The 22,191-nt window shown below is 41.2% G+C and overlaps 1 protein-coding gene across 2 annotated transcripts in view; it reads left to right on the top strand.

The window, feature by feature from the left end:
* The first annotated feature begins 3,650 nt into the window (after nt 1–3,650).
* The window catches only part of zbtb16a (zinc finger and BTB domain containing 16a), a 129,322-nt gene continuing 110,781 nt past the window's right edge, over nt 3,651–22,191 (top strand). For both annotated transcript variants that reach the window (XR_003296993.2, XM_026328211.2), the window contains exons 1-2: nt 3,651–3,866; nt 6,975–8,301. Coding sequence is in view for 1 of the 2 variants with exons in the window: in XM_026328211.2 (XP_026183996.1) it covers nt 7,064–8,301 (1,238 nt within the window). In the remaining variant the exon portion in view is untranslated. The remainder of the gene's footprint in view (nt 3,867–6,974; nt 8,302–22,191) is intronic.

The raw sequence follows: 22,191 nt of genomic DNA on the forward strand, positions 1-22,191 counted from the left end.
GGATTATATCTTTATCCCTGGGTAAGCCTGCACAGCACGCGGCTCAAAGGTAATGAAGCACTCTGTGATCTCTCCCCAGATGAATCTAAAAATTCCCTGAGCACCACTGTATTTTAAAGGAAATGAGTTTTCCCTGAAAGCCCCTTCAAACCTATGCTTTCCATTTTGAAACAGCTATAAACTGTGTGACTGCTTACAGCCTGGTGCAAAACCCCAGACCTGTTGCTACTGTAAGAATTAGAAAACAAAAACAGGAAGCCAGATAAATAATTGTAGTATTATTTGCTAAGCAGATGTCCTTTATATTCATGATATTAAAACTGCTTAAAAATGAAATATACACCAACATTAAAAATACCATTATCAGAATGGATTATGTTGTTTCTTAATTGAACTGAGCTTTTATTGTTTCACTGGCACAGAAATCCCTGATTTTATCAAAATGACCAAAGTACAGTTTACTTTTGTGAATCTATCAGATTCAGTGGAGCTTTAATTATGTCAGCAATGAATACTAGGTCAATGCAACAGTGTTATATAGGTCATAGATGAGAATATAACAAAACACAATAAACTAGCTCATAAATCACACCCAACTATGTCTGAAGGAAAAAAAAGTCTGAACTTGTTCAGAATGACCACCCTCAAAGGTGGGTTGAAAAGCCCACTGTCATAGCCTTTTTCAGGCTGCATCACACTGCCTCCCCAATCTTTCCACAGGAATTCTGTGACTTTCATGAGTCTTTGAAGTCTCACCGTGAAAAATCAGACAGTGTCTCTTCAAGGTGTTCATGGTGTTGCACTTGGTTGTACATACAAGAAGTGACAGCGATAGTTGTGGGAAGAATGAAAAAAGAAAGCTTGAGAGAGAATTTTAAACCCTGCCTTACTTTCACACTTCTGACCACCTGGCTGATGACTGCAAAAAGAGCTTTTAGATGGTGTTAGAAAGTCAACAGCACTTCTTTTACAGCACTGTCCTGGGGCCTTTGCAGTACAACAGTCTGTCCATCGTACTGACTGTCACAGTCACTAAGACACTGATATATATTCACAATAAAACCAGTCAAGAAATTAAAAAAAAAAAAAAAAAAGGATGAATTGAAACAGGAAGGCTAATGCAAATTAAAAGTTAGTGGCTGCATCTCAGAGGTATTATAAAGAAAGCTTTGTTGCAACTGTGAAGGCTTCGGGTTGACCTGAACCTCAGCATAATGTCATGTCAAAGTATTTATGTCATTGGTTGTTTGGACTGTCAGTCAAAAGACTTTTTTAGGTCAAAGTTCTTGAATATACTTGAGAACACTGGGGTAGACATTATACCTTGGCTACAAGACCCCTATTGTTATTTGTTAATATTAATACTTCGTTGGTTTTTTTTTTCCCCTCACACCATCACAAACTCGAGTGTGCTGTCAACCCCTGCTGATTGATTGGGCATGTTGAGTGATCTTTTGCAGACATGGAATGACCCCAGCCTCCCTGAGATAGTCTACTGTGACCTGACTGGTCCATTCATTCCCTTTTATCAGCCTCAGTCAGTGTAGTGTTGATGTGAGCCTGAGGCCCAAAAGGTGACTACACTCATCATCTTGGATGATGAGCCACTTCCAGCTTCTTGGTCTCAGTGCAGTTATGTTGTAAATGGTTCTACAGGCAACGCCCAGCAAAGCTCCTTATTTAACCCTGCATTCGGCAACCCTCAGCTGGATCTATTTTTACCTGCTGAGTTTTTCCACAGCATCAGTGGTGAAAATATCATGAACCATGTCTGTACAGAATGAAATACCACTTCATCTAATAGGTGTTCAGATCTTTTATTGGATGAATAGATAAAGCTTTGACCTACTGGTGGAAATAGTTAAATGTTAGAGGACTGATAAAGTCAAATGTATCTGTGGAATATATGTTTCTGTACAAATAGTTAACTAAGATATCAATTGATGTAAACATTATTTTTGCAGTCTTCTCTTCATTTGAAATGGTGCAATGCTCTTGCTTTAGAAAAGTAAGAGTTTACAAGTAGCATTTAAAGGCAACATAAGAGATTTAAAATATAGTGAAATTAAACCATTGGGTACAAAACTGCCTCCAGCCAGTGATCATCATTAAGGCAAAACATCAGTCAAGATCTAAAGCTCCAAAGTATGTGTTTACTATAAAGACTGTAAGACTTATATCAACCCAAACAATTATAAGTTGCACATCCACTGCATCAGAAACACTAAAAAGCAAGAGGGAGACGAGCTATGCTAAGAAACAATTATGGGCTGTTAATGCACTGCAAAACCATCCAGCTGAAAGTCATTCACTACTGATCAATGACGATGTGTTTTGTTAAATACAAGACCTGCCACTTGTTTCCACTACAGTCTCTTTTATTTTAGTGGGGTTTTTTTTCTCCAAATGAGTGCAAGTATCTTAAAGCTAGAATATTCTGTAACAGATGAGAAAATCCATCCATCCATCCATTTTCTATACCCGCTTACTCCTTAACCAGGGTCACGGGGATCTGCTGGAGCCTATCCCAGTTCTCTTTTCGGGGGGAAGGCCTGGGTACACCCTGGACCGGTCAGATGAGAAAATGACATCTGATTATCCAAAATCCTAGAAATCAGCCAAATGAGTTTTGGGAACTGGTGAAGTCATGTCATGCCAATCCTGAGTATTTTGTGCTTAATACGAAAAACATTTTCTGGACTAATGTTTATACTGTGTGTCTTATGTGTTTTTCGAATGAAATATTGCAAACCATTTGGCCATAAAGTTAATGCATCTTAAGAGGATAACATCTTGCATCTTAATTTACAATGAAAGTGTGTCTGAATTTTGATGTTTCCACAACACCGACAGATGCTTTCATGCCACTGAGATGCTGCAGGCCCACTGTTCTTAAACACAACAGTTGACCCATGCCAGGGTCAACACCACCTGGGATGGTGATTCTAAATTTTAATGTCATTCACTTAAATTTTGAATAATATAATCCCCCTCTGGTCTACTACACTTTTTAGTTTTCTATGTTTTTTTTTTGCCTACCTTTCATTTAAGTATCATGGCCTCTTATTTTTTTGACTTTCTTCTGTCAAATTTATCATACTAAAAATAGCTGTGGTAATAGTTTGAACTGAGAAGTAAATACCTGATTCAAATGGGAGTGGGTGGCACTTTCAAAATGGGGGAAAAAAATCAAATAGTGGTTGCTTCCAGCTTGTAATATATTAAGTTTTCTGTTCTGTTGACAAATAAGGATCTTACTACACACTTTAGCAGCCTGACACTTCATCTGATTGTTTTCATCTGATTATCACCTGCTTGTGAATATTCAGAATATATGATGAATAATAAAGCTTCAGCATGACTTCTGGGATGGAAGACACAGTGGCTACAATTAACTTTGTTGTACATTTCTATATGTGTGGTGCCCTGCAGCCACTGAAACTTCTAGTACAGTGTGATTGGATTGAAAATGTTCTGGAGCATAGTACTTGTCATATAGGGGCTATTAGGTCTGCCCCTGGCTGGAGTTTGAGAACTGTAGGCTGTATGTGCTTTCGAACAGCTGGAGGGAGGGCAGTGTCGCTCACCTTTCACTGCCATACTGTACCACAGCCGTTTGACATGAGACAGCCCCCTAGGTGTCTCACTTTCTCAGTGTTTGTATGGGCTGGAGCGCAGCGCCGGCTGCCCGCCTGCCTGCTGCTCGTCTGGCTGACTGGCTGCGTTGACGTCAGCGCCGTGTTGATTTGCTAAGGCGAGAGAAGAAAGGAGTTAGTGCGTGTTGAGAGAGCGGGTACTGCGAACTGCCTTACTATGCTGTAGCCCCAATCCCCCCATACTATACGGAATCAAACCGTGCAACTTAGGTGAGTACCAATCCGTGCTAAACGAAGCTGCAGTTTCCCGGCGACAAGTGCCAGACCCGCTACTCTGCATGCGTTTACCACTGTTTTCTCTGTGTACTTTCATTCACCATATGGATGTTTTGATGCATTTGTAGCGCCGGGGAACGTTTTGCTTGTCCCCGTTCAACCTCACGCTGAAGTTAACAGTAAACGCGACTTTGGCACGCAAGTTGGTTCTGCGCACCGGAGTGCTGGATAGAAACAAGTGTTTACTTGATTGCGCTGCAAGGTGTAGAAGTTTGCGTTTACGCACGGTAGCCTATTGTAGAGATGTTAAGGTTGACGTAAACCCCCTCTCGGTCTGGTTTAGTATGCTGGAGATCGCAGCCAGAGGACGTGAGGTCTGGCAGTTTCACCGGGAGCCAGACAACATATGACGCCCCGCTCCATGTGACTTTACTGGAGAAATCGCGTTTGCTCGTTTTGATGGAAATTATGCAATTTTTAGACAGCGACACTCTTGCCCGTCCTTGTGTCTCCAGACGCACCAGTGTGGCTCATTTAGCCGTGATGACATCATGATGAGGACCGTAGACAGTGCTCTTTATACCCGAAACAAGCCCAAATACAGTCACTGTACAGTCAGACTGCAATTGATTGACAGGCAACTGGATGTTTTATTGATAACCAATAATCGACTTGCAGTAGCACGCGCAGCATACTGTGAGGTGGGGAACTGTTACCAGATGAAATGGCAAATTGATTTGTTATCGAGACTGTCTGATCTGTCTTCCTCCTCTCACTCTTTTATCCTCCAGGTAGCTTTCTCTGAATCATATCCCTTTCTCCTTAATTGTAACAAGCCTCCACATTGACATCGTGCCTCAAACAAAGTCCACCTGTGCGTTGATCTGAGGAAGAACTGCCTTCAATCGGCGAGAGATCCTGGCAGCTGCCTGTCTCGTATATACTTTTTTAGCACGCTCACTGTCTCTGATTGTCCCTCTCGGAGACGGTGTACCATTTTGCTCACTGCACATTTGTGTCTGTCAGTGTGGCTCATGGTCTAGAATATTGAACGCTGTTTATTCTTGTTGTGGCTGGGTCGCCAAGGCGCGCTATGGCAGACAACTCGTGATCAGATTGATTATGCTGCCTTTCTGTGAAGTCGGCCTGATGTGGTTATTGTCAGCGGTCTACATTATCCTCCTGGGAGTAAATCTCTGCTGGCTTACTGTACTTAATGTAATGCATGATGTTTTGCGTAATGCGTAACGCTGTGTATGTTTTTACTGGTGCGGCTCGCCAATATTTACGCTGTCTAGACGCACACAGCCCTGTCTTTTATTAACAGAGAGCTAACCGACGCGATAAAGTCTCCGAACAGCAACTTTACATTGTGTCCCAGTGAAGCCACAGCTTGGCTGGTAGCCCACAGAGCGCAACAAGCACCGATCATTGACGGGGCCATAAATCGCAGCTATTGGCGTAACTGTAATAAAGATAATGTCGGATTTTAGGCATGACCTCTGCTGACCAAGAGGCTAAGCTCACTTAAATGAGTACATGTGATTTCATCATTACCTATCCTATATCGATTATGTCAGTGTGCCGAAGAGACAAACTGTTCAGTGTCCAAAAAACCGGTAGATTTTTTTCCTCTTGTTATTTGGCAGGATCCTCGCCTCAAACAATAGCTGAGGACTTGTGTCGTTTTAGGTTTTAGAAGTGAACTTAGATATCTGGGAGTTACTGATGTTTTTTTATAAGTTGTCTAGTTGGTAGACTGATGATATTGCCTCTTTTTTTCTGTTCTGCATACATTGTTCCTAAGCAAAGAGTATAAACTTGTCTTTTTATTGTCCATTTAAAAAGGAAAATTCAGATCTTTTAGAATAAAATAGAAGATTCCAAGTTTTTAAAAGTTAAAATGATTATATTCTAAACAGAAAATAGAAAAGAAGAAAGGAGAAAATGAGCTGACATTTGTCATTATAAACACATGTATTGAGTAGATAAAAATTTGTCAACAATGAGCATATCCATAATATGAGTCAATAGAGGAACTCTGCTGGTAGTCAGTCATTCATTCATTCAGAGTATATCTTCTTTTCCTTATAGTAGTAAAAACTGTTTATTCAATTAGACAAATAAAGAGTATAATTTTAGTACAGGCCCTGATATGTGGTGGAGTAATACGTTAGCTTGTTAAGTTGAATCTTATTAGGAGCCACAGAAATGACCAGTCACTTAAATAGCAGTGGCCCTGCTATTCATTTAACTTAAGTGTTTCATCATTTTTTTGCTGTAGAAATGAGGTGGAGCAACATGTTGCCCAGTTAACTTGAATAATTAAGTTAACAGCAGTCACAGACAATCATTCATTTAGGATTTTCGACATTAGTGACTGAGAGCAGAACAGGGTGTTTGTTGCGGCAGTGTTGTGTGCATTTGCCTCTTCCTGCTTTCCTTTCCACTCATTTCTGGCCGCTGCTCTCTGCTCCCGTCTGTGATGGGAATACTGAGTAAGATGCTATTTAATTTCAGAAAGGCTGCTGACCATCTTTGTGAGCCAAGCAGCAGTGAAAAAACACAATTCACACTTGTTTAACTGGTGTACAGCCACATCAGATAACCAAGTGAAAACATCTTTTTACCATAACATATGTTGGCCTGATTGGTATGCAGGGCGAGCCTGTTGGATGGCTCACAAATTGTCTCCCTTCAGAAATCTACAGTCAGTGCTCTGCTGATTTTAAGAACAATGCCACGGCACAGTGTTTACCATCTCCCCAGGATATTTGCAATTTGAAACTCCACTGACTTTATATAACTGCCATTCACAAATTAAATATTGGTATACTTTGACAAATTAATTATATTTTTATTTTTAAATATATAACTAACAAATGTGCTTTGTATACTTTGTCAAAGATTACCATTAGGGAATCCCAGAGATTTTTTTGCATTCCGTTTATACACAAAATATTCATTCAGTTTTTGGAAAAAATAGGATTTCAATTTTGGATTTGAAAGTGAATATACCATTAGATTGTTTGGCAAAATATTTTTCCTGTTGCCCTACTGATTTCATTTAATTTATTTTTTCATTTTTGCTTCTTCACTTAGGTTTCATCTTGTTTACAAACATAGCTAAAAACACTGCTAAGTGGAGAAGGTGAGCCTCATGAGTCGGCCTCGTGGATTGCATCGACATAATGGATTTAACTAAAATGGATATGATCCAGCTCCAGAACCCCAACCACCCCACTGCCCTGCTGCAGAAGGCCAACCAGATGCGTCTGGCCGGAACCCTGTGTGATGTGGTCATCATGGTAGACAGCCAAGAGTTCCATGCTCATCGGACTGTGCTAGCCTGCACCAGCAAAATGTTTGAGATCCTCTTCCACCGCAGCAGCCAGCATTACACCCTGGACTTTCTTTCACCAAAGACATTTCAGCAGATTTTGGAGTATGCTTACACTGCCACGCTCCAGGCCAAGGTGGAGGACTTAGATGACCTCCTGTATGCAGCAGAGATCCTAGAAATTGAGTACTTGGAAGAGCAATGCCTCAAGATTCTGGAAACAATCCAGTCCTCAGATGAAAATGATGTGGATGTCAGTGCTCATGATGGTAGCACAGAGGAGGATGATGAGCGCAAAGGCCACAGTGGAGCAAAGAATTCCAGAAAGCATTCCATGGAGAGTCCCTATCTGACGGGTGCCCAGCAAGTCTCCACCATGGCTGGCATGGTGGACCAGAGTCCCTCAGTCTCCACTTCTTTCGGTGTCTCAACCCTGAGTCCCACCAAAGCTGCTGTGGACAGCCTGATGACTATTGGACAGTCTCTGCTTCAGCAGGGCTTTGGTGGTGAACAGCCTGTCCATGGCAACTCGCACCACCTGATGACTGAAATCAAGACTGAAATGATGCAAGTGGACATGGGTGGTAACGGTCATGACAGCCCTCAGAACATGGAGTCCAGTGGCTCCAGCAATGGTGAGCGAAGTGGGGAGGACAAGAACCGAGATGGTCCTGGAACACCAACCAGGAGCAGTGTAATCACCAGTGCCCGTGAACTGCATTACATCCGTGATGAAGGCATGGGTGACCCTCAAGCTGAAGTTAGCCAGATGGGTCTCGAAGCAATGGCTGGAATGACAGAGAAACATCTGGCCTCGCTGTACTCCCTACCTGTCAATCATAAGTCAGATGCCATCATGTCCATGCCAGCATCTATGGCTTCTGCTCTTCCCATGTCCCCAGCCCTGGCTATGTCTATGGACTTCAGTGCCTACGGGGGACTCTTGCCTCAGAGCTTCATCCAGAGAGAATTCTTCAGCAAGCTTGGGGAGCTGGCAGTGGGCATGAAACCAGATGGCAGAAACCAGCATGAACGTTGCAATGTTTGTGGTGCAGAACTGCCAGATAACGAAGCCGTGGAGCAGCACAGGTAAGCCAGGTTTTCTTTTAAGTAGCTGCTTTCTAATTGTTTTGGCCTTGAAATTTTTATGGTCCTTTTAACTTTTTATATCTGCTGAAATATTAAAATAAATCACATTTTTAATGGTTTATGCAAGAATACTTAGACAGTTCGTATAATGTGCAGCTGAAATTGAAAGTCTTAAGTCGTACAGCCCCAGAATTTCATACACCTTCCTAATTATACATATTAAATGCATGATTGCTATGTGTATCAGGGACTCAGCTGTATAGCCTTCCCACTTTAAATCAACTGTTTTTACTTTGGTATGAAAATATAGAGTACATTTTTTTTAATGTTGGTTTGTGAAGAATATGTGAAATTACTGTTTTTGTTTTTTCTTATACCACTCATTTTGTATGTCAGTGCTTACAACGCCCATCAGAATTACCCATCCACACATCTCTTAAGTGACATTATTTATTGACATAATCCTTAGCTCCTTTGGTTGGCAGCTCAGGCACTGCCCAGGTGACTGCTGAAACAGTGCTGTCGTAATATTGTCTAAGACAATTAGTCACACCTTACAAGATGTGGGAGGCAGCTATCACACACACTTACCAAAGTGGTGCCCCCTCATGCTGGACCCAACTCCCCTCCCCTTTCCCATAACAGCACAAGGGGGGCCCTTATTAACTTGATAATTGGAGTAGATGGTCAGCCCAGGAAATGAGTGCTGAAACCTGGACCCTCAGACAAGGAGGTAGTTCTAGGACACGGGAGTGGCAGTAAACCAGAATACACTGTTTTATTCAGTGAATAAAAATAAATCTTAACCCCTGGAAAATTCACTCAATATGCTCAAACCTACCTGTAGACTTTCTCAAGACCCCCTATGCATTTCATGTCGTAGTACAATATATGTTTCATAATTATTTTTATCTCTGAATTTGTTACACATTTATCAGTCTTGTGGAATGTACTTGCATCACCTCTGTGTTTTTGTGACTGGAGGCCTTTTCTTACATTGAAGGCCACCTTCTCACCTTGCAATGTTTGTTTAAATCAATAGGAATGCACAGTGGTTAAAGTTCACGTGAGGATTTGAACCCCATCACCCATCCCCTCTCAGAGTATCTTGGTATGCATGGCTCAGAGCTGGACTGATTTCAGTCCTTACTCCTCACTGTCTCAGTGCTGTCTTTAGAAAATACTGAATATTACTGAAAAGCTTTTACCTTAAAGAGAATCGTCCTTGTTTGCATCCTTACACCATTATTGGGTAGTGTTCTTTACTCTATTTTACATGGGTGGTGAAGGCATTTGCTTTGTTAGTTAGGTGGTTTTGGCAGTTACGTCTAAAAGTTTACAAATTTGTGTGGCCTTCATTTTGAATGCTCATTGTTCATTGAATATGAAAGGAATTTCTGCTTGGACTGATGCTATACATCTCTGGAAGAAAACTGCAACTGTAGAAGGGAATCTTGAGCTGCTTACAAAAACCAGTTATTCCTAAATTGACTTTGACAATAGTTTTAAAATCCACTACAGCTTCTGTGTAGGATGCACTCAATGTCTGAGAGAACGGGCTACACCAGTGTCTGTCTTGAGAAAAGTCTGGCATGTGAAATGGTTGCCTGTGTTTCAAGAGGAATTTCATCAATTCGCTCAAGCTGGGAAATCTTGTATCAAAGGAGATTTCCAAACGTTTCATGCATTGATCTTCCCGCTTCGCCCCATAGCATACTAATGGGTTAATTTAGACTGGTTGATACACCGACACGACACTGTTTAATATTGTACGCGCTGTCCTGACAGCCCCCTGAAGTGTAGAAATCAAACATTGCATCATCTGCTGTCTGCTTTGCCGTCCGCACATGAAAGTCTGCTGTACTACCCTGAGATGCTTGATAATTCAGACACTCCTCATGTTCTCACAAATTCCAATGTGGGTCATTTGATAGCATATCAAGTCCATGTTTTTTGTGTGAATAGTCTGTCAAGGTGCTGATTCTTTTGATGTGAATACAAGATGTTTTATTTCAGACGAGCGGAGTCATGTTCTCTCTCACTAATTACACATAATTCCCCCATAGCCACTGTGGCAGGGTCACCACTACCTCTGCAACAAATACATAAAAAAGTTGGCAGGGTTCACTTAGTGCAGGCAGGTCAAGTCAAACATGAGTGTAATTGTTTCCAGATGTGGCACAGGTCGTTGGTGTGAGGTGTCTGTGTGTGTGCGTCTATGTTAAAATGAATGCACCAGAAAGTCCCCACTTCCTGTATAAATTTAGTCTCTGCTCTGTTTCATTCTTCTGCGTTCTGGACCTCATGATTAAAAAAAAAAAAAAAACAAAAAAAAAAAACACCCATTTAGGTGACATTGTATATTGGCTCCACAAGTGGTGTCTGAGGATTTACCTCATACTGTAAATACAGAAACATGTGTAAGTAGTAAACACGAGAGATGCTACCTTGAAATAGAACTGGGTATCGGAAACACTTTATATGTAACATTACATGTCAAAAACTGTGTCGTCAGAATTGTATTTTTTTTTTTTTTTACCAGATAGTTTCTCTATCAAATCAAAACTGTGCTAATTTTAGGCACGTCCTGAGTTTAGCTTTAAAATTTGTAACAAATCTTATTTATTAGCATTAATATTGAATATTTCCCAATAACACACATCAATACCACGGCCCCTTCTGTGAAAAATGTGTGAAGTTAAACAAATGTGCATCAGGTACTATTATTCAATCAAAACAATTCTGACCAAAACAACTTTTTCCCTCCATCTCTGCCCCAGCAGTCCACCCCAGCACCTTCCTACTGACAAGCCCTTGATTTATTTCTTAAAGGCAGCCTGGGGTGAGCGTTGTTGCGGCTCTAGGGATACAGGATTACAGCAATATTTTAGTAACCCTTGCACTGAGAAAATAATCAACACAGGAAGGGTGAGTGAATGATTATTGGGAAAATAAATGCGTGATGTAAGGGGCTAATTCTGCAGAGGCGGGGGAAAGAAGAAAAAAAAACCCTCCACTGCTTGGTATTCTAAACACAGCATCCAATTCACAGTAACTAGCCTTCGGTTTATCTCTTTCACTTAATCGTCCATTCTCATGCAAATGACTGACCCTCGCTGTAATGTACATCACATAAGTGAAAAAAGAGCCTGTTTTAAAGGAGAGCTTTTCCAACATATAGCTGTTTAACATTACTGAAAACCATCAATGCTTTAACTCTGTCTTTTCATAGTAGAGCCTTGGTTTTTTTTTTTTGAAGGGGGCATCATGAATGAGACAAGTCAATGAATCCCTGCCTGTCTTTCCTGTTTTTGCTCATGTTATTTTTTTTTATTATTAAGAAAAGTATTGGGGTAAGGGGTGTGAGTGGGGGAAATAATCACCCCCGTATTAACCTCTGCACGCGCGCACACTCATGTTCATTGCTTTTCACACACATTCCCCTTAGCAGCAGCCAGTGCTCACTTCCATTTCCTCTCCTTTTGTGGCAAAGGGGGACGGTGGGCTCTCTAATACCCCAGGCCCCAGGTGTTTAAACAGCGGGCCGAGGGCCCTTATCTGTGCATATCAGAGAGGAACAGATAACCCTTGGCACTCCTCCTCAGTAAACCAAGAGCAGATTGAGCCCAGATAGCAGCCTATAGTGTTTGTTGCAGGTGATAACGATGTATGCACATGCATACACACAAGTACATATACCCTGCCTATAGAGGTGAGGCCAGTGGAAGGTATATAAGTTGTTTCCCTACACATTGACACTTGTGTGTTTTGGCCACGATCAACCATTAACCACTGCTTTCTTATTATACATTTGCCTCATGGGCAGCTGTGTAGTTGGTTTCAAATGGTCTCAAAACCATTACCGCGTTGTGTGGCTAAATACAGAGTACAACAAAAGGTTCTTAGATTCTGGTGTAAAATTTCATTACAAAAATCTCAATATTATCTCACGAAAGAAAAACCAAGATCTAGTAATGTCACTTTCTTTCATTGTGTTGCCATGTTGAGAATAATCTCTCCACAAGGGAGCTTAAAAATAAGTTGTAGTGTGTGAATGCTAGAGTGACAGGTATTTCAACCTTTAACAATCAGCTGGGGTGGTTTTCACTTCCTTGTCTCTATTCGCTTCCACTCGGGCTCCACCCTTTTTGCCTAAATTGAGTTCTGTGTTGTGCTTCATTTGGCTCTGTTGACATGCTGCTTGTTATAGAGTGCTGAAGGCAAGGCACCCTCTTAAATGGAGCACATGAGGTGGCTGATATGATGCTGATCTTCATTGGCTGATAAACAGTGGATGATAATTTGAGAAAAGCAGTTGTAACAGCCCTTGTTGAGGAAGAGATATCACAGGAAGAACCAGATGTCTATCTGAACAATGCCATTGCAGCAGCTTTGTAAGTTATGGATACTTGTATCTTTTCACAGAAAAAAAAATGTTTTTGCGTTTTACAAGGGAAATACATTAAATGTTTGTTTCATTGAATATTGTTCCAATATTTGGCACATATTCTCACCACAATCTTCAATTGTTGGCAACATCAATACATTAAACTTCATTTTTGGAACCTGTGTTACAAAAATATACACAAATATATGCGGTGGTTAGGTTACATTATATCCTACCAGACTCCGTGTTATTTTGTTGACTTGCACAAGCAGCACGTGCCATGTTTTTTTTTTTTTTTTTGTTTTTTTTTTTACCAAATTTAAATAGAGTGGAAACCACACCTATCCGGCACAAACCAGAATAGTGCCAGTTCGGTTTTGGAGTGCAGCCGGTGGCTCTGTTTAACTGCCTAGATTGTCAGTCATAGTCAAATCAACGCTTCTGAAGGGCATGTTTTTTGCTACATAGGAGATGCAATAGCAATGTTTTTAAACAGGCAAGTCATTGATTTTTGTTCTGATACTGGCTTCTATAAAACCAGTGATTTTGTCAATTTCTAAAACTAGTTAGCAATTTAAAGTAAATAAAACAACCCTGTAAAAAAAAAATCAGCTGTGTCAAACTTTTCTATGGTTTGCAGAGAATCTACACAATAGTGTTTTTCTTAGGCTCTGTATGAAATGAATGGATTTTGCTGCTTGTGGTTTGGAAACATTGTTAGGGTTCCAGTCAAACAAGCAGTGTTACACCGATCTACTGACCACAGTAGCTACTACTATCATCACAGCAACAGCACAGATGTCCAACTGTGAGACACTCATCAGAGGCAAAACAGGCTGTGTGACAACAGTTCTTATGATCAACTAAGCAACATCTTTTCTATCTCTGTTCTTGCTGTGTTTACAGTTTTTTTTTGTTTTTTTTGTTTTTTTTTTTGTGTCTTTCCACATCCCAGGAGCCGTGTTTGCTTGCTATAGGCTCTGCATGACTTCAGTTCTCTCAGACATTGTGTGTGTGTTGACCAAAACATATGACCACTCTAACCGCACGTACTAGAAAATCAAAATGTTCTTATTTATCAGGGGATCACATAATGATTTCTTGTGTGAATGTGAGGTAGGTGTCCATATTCAGACAGCCAGTGCACTATGTTTAGATTTGTGTTTCACTATAAAGCAAACACAGAACGTTGCTGGCAATTGTAAAAAAATGGATAACTGTGTATGTGTTTGAAGGTTGTAGGTTGTCTGTATTTGCTTCATTGCTTTCCAAATACTATATATCATCTTTGGTCTAAAATGAAATAGCTCAAATTAAGACTAAAGTAGCAGCAAGCTTATGATCCTAACCTGTTAAACTCTACAAGCATTTTCCTGCTTCCCAAAAGAAGCCCGGGAACAAAGCATCTATTACATGGCAGTGGATTACCCTCTATTTGAAATCACTCAGTGAGCTAAGTCTCCCCGGCTTGCACTCAGAGGTACAGTACATGTTGGTGTAATAATCCAATAGCACAAAAAGCCTCACTCAACAAAAACACCTCTCTAAGAAAAACCTCGACCACAGACAACAGTAAAGGGCTTATTCAAGTCTGGCTGCCACATTGTCTCTTTTTTGTCCTCACACAGGTGCTTTTCTGCCCTTATTGGAGGTGCAGTTTTTTGTTTATACCCCTGAGGAACTTGTGCTTTGACCGGGCCCACGGTGATAGCCACAGCTGAGGCAGCTGCTGGCTGAGGCCCAATTATAGACAGGCTTTAAAAGGCTCTGGTTGAACCGTAAAGATTTACACCACCATTGCTCTGATCTCAGATCTGGGCTCTGTCCTCACTGTCAGGATAGGGAGATGTATCGATTAAAGACTTAACACAGAGGGCTACATCATGTGGAATGGTCTACACACACACACACACACACACACACACACATTCAAAAGCAAACCTTAGAAAAGATCAAACATTTTATTGTCATGTAGTCTTGCAGTGATGTCAGATGGCAAGTCACCTGCTGGTGAAGCTGCTTTTTTACAAGGAACAGATGCTTTTTTGGAAAGGGGGGGATCCACGAGAAAGTGTGTGTTGTGGGGGGGTAACATCCATGGCTATGGCAATAGAGGGAGGTGATCTAATCAGCAGAATGATTAGATCACCTCCCACCCTGAGATAAGATTGGAGGGAGGTAGTTGTGCAGTAAAAGTTAGCAGCTTGACTTGGTGCAACCAGCTGCCTCCATGTGGCTAACAGCACTCGGCAGACGTGGTCTTTGGTGATGTGGTCTGGCAGTGGCTGCTATGAAACCAACACACTAAGGCCCCTATCTTTTGTCTCTGTGGGGGTCTTGTGGTCTGGATGCAGGGATAAGGATAACATACTGTATTGGAAGCTGGCCTTGTGCATGTGGATGTGGGTGTGGGGTTTTATTTTGTTTTGTTTTGTTTTGTTATGTAGTGGCAATGGCACTAGGTACGGGGCATATGAGATCTCCCACCCACCCAGCTCCCTCACAATTGATACTAATTACAACCAGTTATCAGGTGACATGCAAATGTGTTATCTGCCTTAACTTCCTGATGTATATCTCTACTCCCAGAAGCTGCTGTGAGTGTTAGCAGGGGAAGAGATTGTGCCACTGGTTCGCTGTAAGTGTAGTGTGTCAATTTCAGCCAGGAGAATGCTTTAATAGCACTTTGGTTATTTTTTTAAAGCTTTATTTGTACCAGCTGACCTTCTTGTTTTGGCAGACATCCTTACTGTATTAAGGTTCATGCATCATTGTCAACTCTCCCATTAAATAAGAAAAAGCCAATAGAATGAGAATGATCTGGCTTTAAAGCTGAGTGGGTTTTAGTTCTAGTTCATGGAGCCCTGCCTCTGTTCTCCTGGACCTGAACGCTCTAGGTTCTAATCCCATCGATATCCTATTAGCATCCCCTCTCCGGGTCCCCACCACATGAAAGAAGATGTGTCGGTTCCCCCTCTCTGATTCTATCCCTCTAGCAGACCATAGGGAGGTAGGCTGCAATGAGCAAATGTCCTGGAGCCAAAGGGCCAATCCAAGTGTGCTCACAAATGTGGTGTGTGTGTGCGCTTGCATGCACGTACGTGCATGTGTGTGAAAAAGCTGCCGCTGCCACTGCCCCACCACCTCAGAGGCCCCTTAGATTCCCTGGGAAGTATCAAACCAGAGCCCTCTGCAGGCTTCCAGCAAGAGAGCTTCTAATTAGCCTCTTTGTTGCCACTTGAATGGTTTGCCAGAGATTGGCAAGGGGCCCCAGTGGAGTGATACCAGCACGCTAAGAAGCTGGTCATAAAAATTACCCCCCATTCTCTCCACCGTCACCTGTCACAAAGGAGCTCTCAGGTAGGAAAACTGAAGCCAGAGTAGCACCATGTGAGCTTTTAATCCAGCTCTTCAGAGGCAGAGGAACAATGTTTGTGCAACAGGTAGATCCTAGGTCCGGCTAATTAGCTCATAAGATGGGACAAAAAAATCAACATGAAGGTAACAAGTTGCAAAATAAAATAAATTAGAAAAATGAAAGCGATTCATGAGCGGTTTGCATTATGGAGGAAGGTAAATTGGGCAACCATTCTTTATGTGAAATATAAGTCAGAAACATGATGACCTTCTGTTCTTATGTCAGTATCCTTCTTTTGTTAGTACTCTGTGTCAGTATGAAATTAATTCAAAGCATTGACAATTTACTGACCTCTATAGCTTTATTAGTAACCAACTATGTCTTTAATGATTTTCCCCATTTATCCATGACTGTCAGCAAAAGGATAACTGTCACTAGTGTTACATGTTAATAACCTAAGACATTTCTCCTTCACAGGTTGGTCAGCAAGCTTAGTTTAGAAGGATTAAGAATCAAAATTTTATTGCCAAAGATAAATGTCATTGTGTTATCACAAAGCAGCCTATCTGCCTGTCACCCTGTTCAAAACCTCTCAGACCTACACTTTCCTCATCTGACACGCTGCTTGGTGAGTATTGTGGCAGGAGTGCAATGAATGTCAAGGCGACTTGGAGCTTTAGCGCCGTCTGACACATTTTAAGCTCCGCTGTAATCCAGGAGGGATCAGTTGGGTAAATCACGGCATAAAGCTTAAAACCATAATTGATTTATGTATTTGCTGACCGAAGACGCCCAGAGAGATTACGAGAGGGAGAACACTGATGGATAGGCCAGCCCCCCTCACCCAGGCTGCGTGCAAGGTGAAGCTAAATTGAACTGAATGAAAGATTTGACCGCATAAGAATCAAGAATGTCTGAAAAGTTTGCGTCAGACTACATGCATATATGCATTTACAAATCAGGTGTTTATGAAAAATTGTTTACTTTGAGGAACATATTGAAGCACTAGTTTATATTTTCAGTCTAAATAGTTATGCTTTTTAAAGTTGATCAACTTGTCACATTACATTTAATAATTTTTTAAGGCTTTGGAACTGTTCAGTTATATTTTTATTTATTTCCAGATTTTTAATTCTCATTTATTTTTATATTATTTTTAGCATTTTTCCCTAAGCAGTGAAATTTTAATATTTATAATTACAATTAAGCTTATATTTGTATATTTTAAACATGTTCATTAATTACATTCACCATTGATTATAAGATGTCAGATTCTAATATCAGCCTACCCGTAAGTTTCATTTCAGATTGCCACTGACAAAGTATTTGATAGTGAACGCCATTTAATCGGTCAGATGGTTTTCCTGCCATAATCAGCCCATGAATTTCTCTCCTGACACATTATGAATCCTCTATTTCTTGTTTACTGCCTAACTGTCAGACGTCTCCAAGGTCTCTCTTGACCGCTTCCAGATTGTTTTGTGTTTGTCTGTTTGTCCCTGGGCTCTGAAAGGCGAGAGTGGGATAGTAAAAAGAAAAAAAAAAAGCTATTCCATTTCCTGGACTGATCACTGAACCGGGTGGCTCTGACATGTCATGACTCAAACAGCATCATTTCTGCCACTCCTGTCTCGCCACTGACCTTACAAATGATGTTGTAGGCTCCCGCCATATGCCATTAAGCATGGTGTAAAACAGGAAGGGGTTTTATCCCTCTCGTGCAATGTGCAACAGCACTCAGACTCCCTCTGCAGTTTTCACTCCCTGCTCTCACCTTTCAGAAAAAGAAGCAGATTACAGCAGCAGTTTTCTGTCTGATGCTTTCGTCCATATACTGTCTTTTTTTTCTCCTCTTCCTTCCCTGCTTGTGTTTTATTGCCTCCTGTGAGTGTTGGACTGAGGCGAGGAGCTGGAGCTTCCCTAACAGGTGTTTGGGTGCTTATCGCCCACGTCTGTGCCCTTATCTCTGGCCCTCAGCTTCCTGCATCCTCTCTCTTGCATGCCTCAGAGTGGGGATATATTTCACTTAGCCTCTGACCCAAAACCTTCCTCTCTATCTCTTTGGGTCTCCTGGCCTCCTCCTGTCTCTCTCTGGTTCTTTGAAAGAAAATTAAACCAGGGTTACAACTAACTAGTTAATTTATTTGATTGTTTTCCATAATCCCATATTAAAATATTTTAAAATGTCTCTTAGTATTGCCAAAGTTGATATTCTTAATTTTTTGTTATATTTCCTTGAAAAAATTAAGTGATCAGCAAAATTGCTGACTTTTTTTTGACAAATCAACATGTTTTGTTAGCACTAAATTAGACATGAATTGTTCAGTACTAATAAAACTATATATTATCCTCCAAAAAGAAGTAAGTGAATTAAGAGTGGAAATGTCTTAGTGGCTTCAGCAGAGTGAGCTTTGATGGGGTTTGGAGCGCCAGCATGATCCAGCATTTTGTCAGAGTGACTGGTCTCATGCTTTAGCCCCACCTCCACATTCCCTCTTTCCTTTCCTGCTCCCATGTCTCACACAGGGACAAAGGCTAAAGTGTCTGTGGGATGGGGTTGTGATGCTGGTTTGGAGGGGGTTGACCCCCTCTGGGGACCTGACAGGGGCCCTTCTTTTTTTCTAATCTCCATTTTGAGTGGGCACAGAGGGGAGAGCCCCCACAGCCTAACACCCATGAGAGAGTCTATTGTGAGCATGGGGACTCTGTTACAGTAGGGTGGATGTAGGGGTCTCAGGCCAGGCCCCTGTTATTTACAGTAGACCCTTTCACTGGCCAAGTGAAACAGGAGCCCTGTTTGGAGGTGGAGGTGTGTCTTTGGGGGTGGGGGGGCTGCACTATTTGTGCTCAGCCAGGCCTCCACTATAGGTCAAAGAGCACGGGGGTGGGGCCACAGAGGTTACAGATCTGACTTTTGTCTATGTGTGGAGGGGGAGTTGTGCTTATAGGAAAAAAGCTTGGTGAGGCTTCAGAGAGAAAAGACAGCAATGACGACTTTCATGCATACTTTCAACCAGATATTTCAAAATTGAATATTTGTTGCTTGATTTAAGTCTTGATACTTTGCTTGATGGAAATTTAATGGTAGGAAGATCAAATTTAAATTGCACAATTTTCGAAGTACATTGGATTTATTGCTTTTTTTTTAAAAAAACAAATAAGTTAATGTGAACTCCAAGTTTCTCACTTTGTATTTCTGTAGTTTTCCTGTTTTATTCATGGGAGAATAGAATATTTTTAATAGATCAGTTCTGATTGTCCTTCATAGTGTGATTATTTATTTATTTATTTAAAAAAAAGTTTAACCCAAAGCAAAGCTTAATTGCATAACTGCAAAAACTCAATAGGTGACACCAAAAAAAAAAAAAAAAAAAGCTTTATAGCAATTTTGTGTAACACATTGTTTCAGATTTAATTAGGTCATCTTCTTTCTCAGATTACAATAAACACGATTCCCATTTTCCGACAAATCCAAAACTAACTCTCAAAACAGCAGAAAAAAAACTTCATTTGCTGTCAAGTACATTTATTAAGCTTAATCCCACAGGATCCATTACCAACCTAATTCCTGCTTGTTGCCTTTCATTAAGAAATGGGCAGTTGCCAAGGGCTAGCATAGCACGAGAAGGAGAATCAGTACCATCTGTCCAAAAGACCTCAGCATAATCTTGCCATAATCTTAGTGTCCTCCTTCCATATTAGGAGTCAGGATGGAGGGAAAGGCCAAGCAAAGACGTACAATAAAGACAGCAGTCTTTCAGGCGTTCTTGTGCCGGAACAGATTTTATTATTTCTACTTGAACAAAGATGGAAGGGGTTAAAGGTCAGCAGGCGAAAACTTCACAGATGAAGCAGGATCTAGTGGGGGTGTGTAGGGGTTTGGTGTGACCCCCCCACCACCACCTCTCACCCCTATTGTCCTCAGGCAACACAAAGACTCCTGTCGAACTCTAGTGGTCAGTGCTTCAGCCAAACCCACCAATCCACAGAAGCAATCGAGGGTTTGAATCTAGCCAAAGCCACTGACTCTGACCAATCAGGAGATGCAGAAAAAGCCTCTTTCCAAACTGTAGAAAGAGCAGGAACGAAGTGCATTGTTCCTGTTTATCTATCTATCAATCTGTCTGTATCTATCATGCTTTTATATTTGTTTGTTTTTTTGTGGAATAGAATCTTCATATAAAAAGGAAATACAGTGTATCAATACAGTAATAAATACTTTAGTAAAGAGCAGCATTATAACGCCAATCTCAACCTCATCACAGTTTGTTGACATATTTTAAGTTTTGATGGGCTTTTCTTTTAAAGCGCTGACACTGTCTTTGTAGTGAACACCAGAAACTGTATTGGCCAATCTTTCTGTTTATGGCAATAGCCAGCAGCACAGTGGTCAGGCTTGTACAAGCAGTCAGAGGTCAGTGGACATGGTACAGCGTTCACATGGCCCTGAGGTCCTGACCCCCACCTCTGTTGGCCATATTCACCCCCTCCCTCCCAACAAGGACCGAAGCTCTTTGAGCCGAGCCCTCAACCCCCTGCAGAGCACGCCCCTTCAGCACATTAATAGTGGCACTGGAACTAATTGCCCAACCTTAGATGTGCTTGAGACCCACATTGCTTCAGCTGCCAGCATGCCACAAACCCCCCAACACTCTACCCCAAACAGAAGAAAACCTTCAAAAGAAGAATTGCAAAATTGCTGGTTTCTTTGCCCAGTCTTTTGGTAAAACAAGGCTCTTCTCTTCAAAGAGCTTCATTTATTTCTTTGTGATACTGTAAATGTGCATCTATTCAAGCTTGTTTTGAAAACATCACCCTCTCCTCTCACGCTGTGTTCTCGATGCTTGTCTCGCCATTCAGTGATGGCTTGGTTTAGCGTTTATTCCTGCGAGAGGCCTGACAAGTAACCACTATATACCTTGCGCCTTTGTGAGACCTTCCCACACGTCATTCACCGCCATTTTGTTGCTAACCCCGTCAGGCACGATAAAGCACCAAATCACCCTTTTGTATTCGGCACACGTATTGGTAATCCTTCCGATCATTCTAAAATATTTTCTTTCAGCCGTGCGCTTTGAACTGTGAATTGTAGGATGGGTGTAAAGTGGTGTCTAGCACCAGACTGTTGCTGTTCACACTGTCACGTCTGCTGTCTCCTCTGCTGCCTTCAGCTTTACCTGAGTTCAAAGAGACACTGAAACAGCCTGAGAGACGTTTTATGATTTTATGGGGCAAGAGGAAGCATTGTTGGGAAAGTGTGGGGCCGTTGTCTGCATCACTTCAGACTGTGGTGATCTGCTACCATGCATGTTTGTATATAATGCATATCACAGCCGTAAGTTACTGTGCTTGTTTATTGGTGAGGAGATAGGAGTATTTCATCACCATTATGTCCAGTTCAGTGGAGAAATGGGTAGGCAATATGATGCCTTTTTTTTTCAGTTCTAGATCAAAGCTTCTCCTCCAGCTGGTCAGGGCAGATTACTATGCACACATCTTTATATTTGAGTTAAAGCACCAAAGACCGTTTGCATGCAGAGGTGCCAGATCAAAAATGTTCTGGCTTCCGTGTTTATTTTTACAACAAAGGTGAAAAATGGCTACAAATTAATTGAGAGGATAAAGGAATACAATATAACCAAAAAGATCACAATCTGTTTAATTATTATCTTTTGAGAAGAATAAAATTTGGAAAATTGCTTTTAATTTTGGGGGGGGGGGTCCCTTAACAAAATATTGTGCAATTTACACCCTTGAGGATGCACCTTACTGAGCCTAACTGACCTCAGAGACACTGTCGAGTTTAGGTGAATATCATGGTGTGGTTTAATACAGAAAATGTTTACAGTGATTTCAAACAAAATGTTTTTTATTTAACAGACACACACAGTGTATCCCTAATTTTGACCAGTGGTTTTATTAAACTAACCACCAACTGGACTGTGGAACCCTGATTTCTAATGTAATAACTGTGACCTTAACTCAGCTTCATTAACTGTAAAATAACACTGCCTTTTATGTAATTGAGCTATGGATTACATTTCCTGCAAAACATATTTGGTATTTCAGTTTAGTTATCTGTACATGTAAATATCTAGGAGCATGCAAACAGCATAGCGCTAATTTCTGAGCGTGTACATGTGGA

Source organism: Mastacembelus armatus, chromosome 14 (genome assembly GCF_900324485.2).
Source record: "Mastacembelus armatus chromosome 14, fMasArm1.2, whole genome shotgun sequence".
NCBI lineage: Eukaryota > Metazoa > Chordata > Actinopteri > Synbranchiformes > Mastacembelidae > Mastacembelus > Mastacembelus armatus.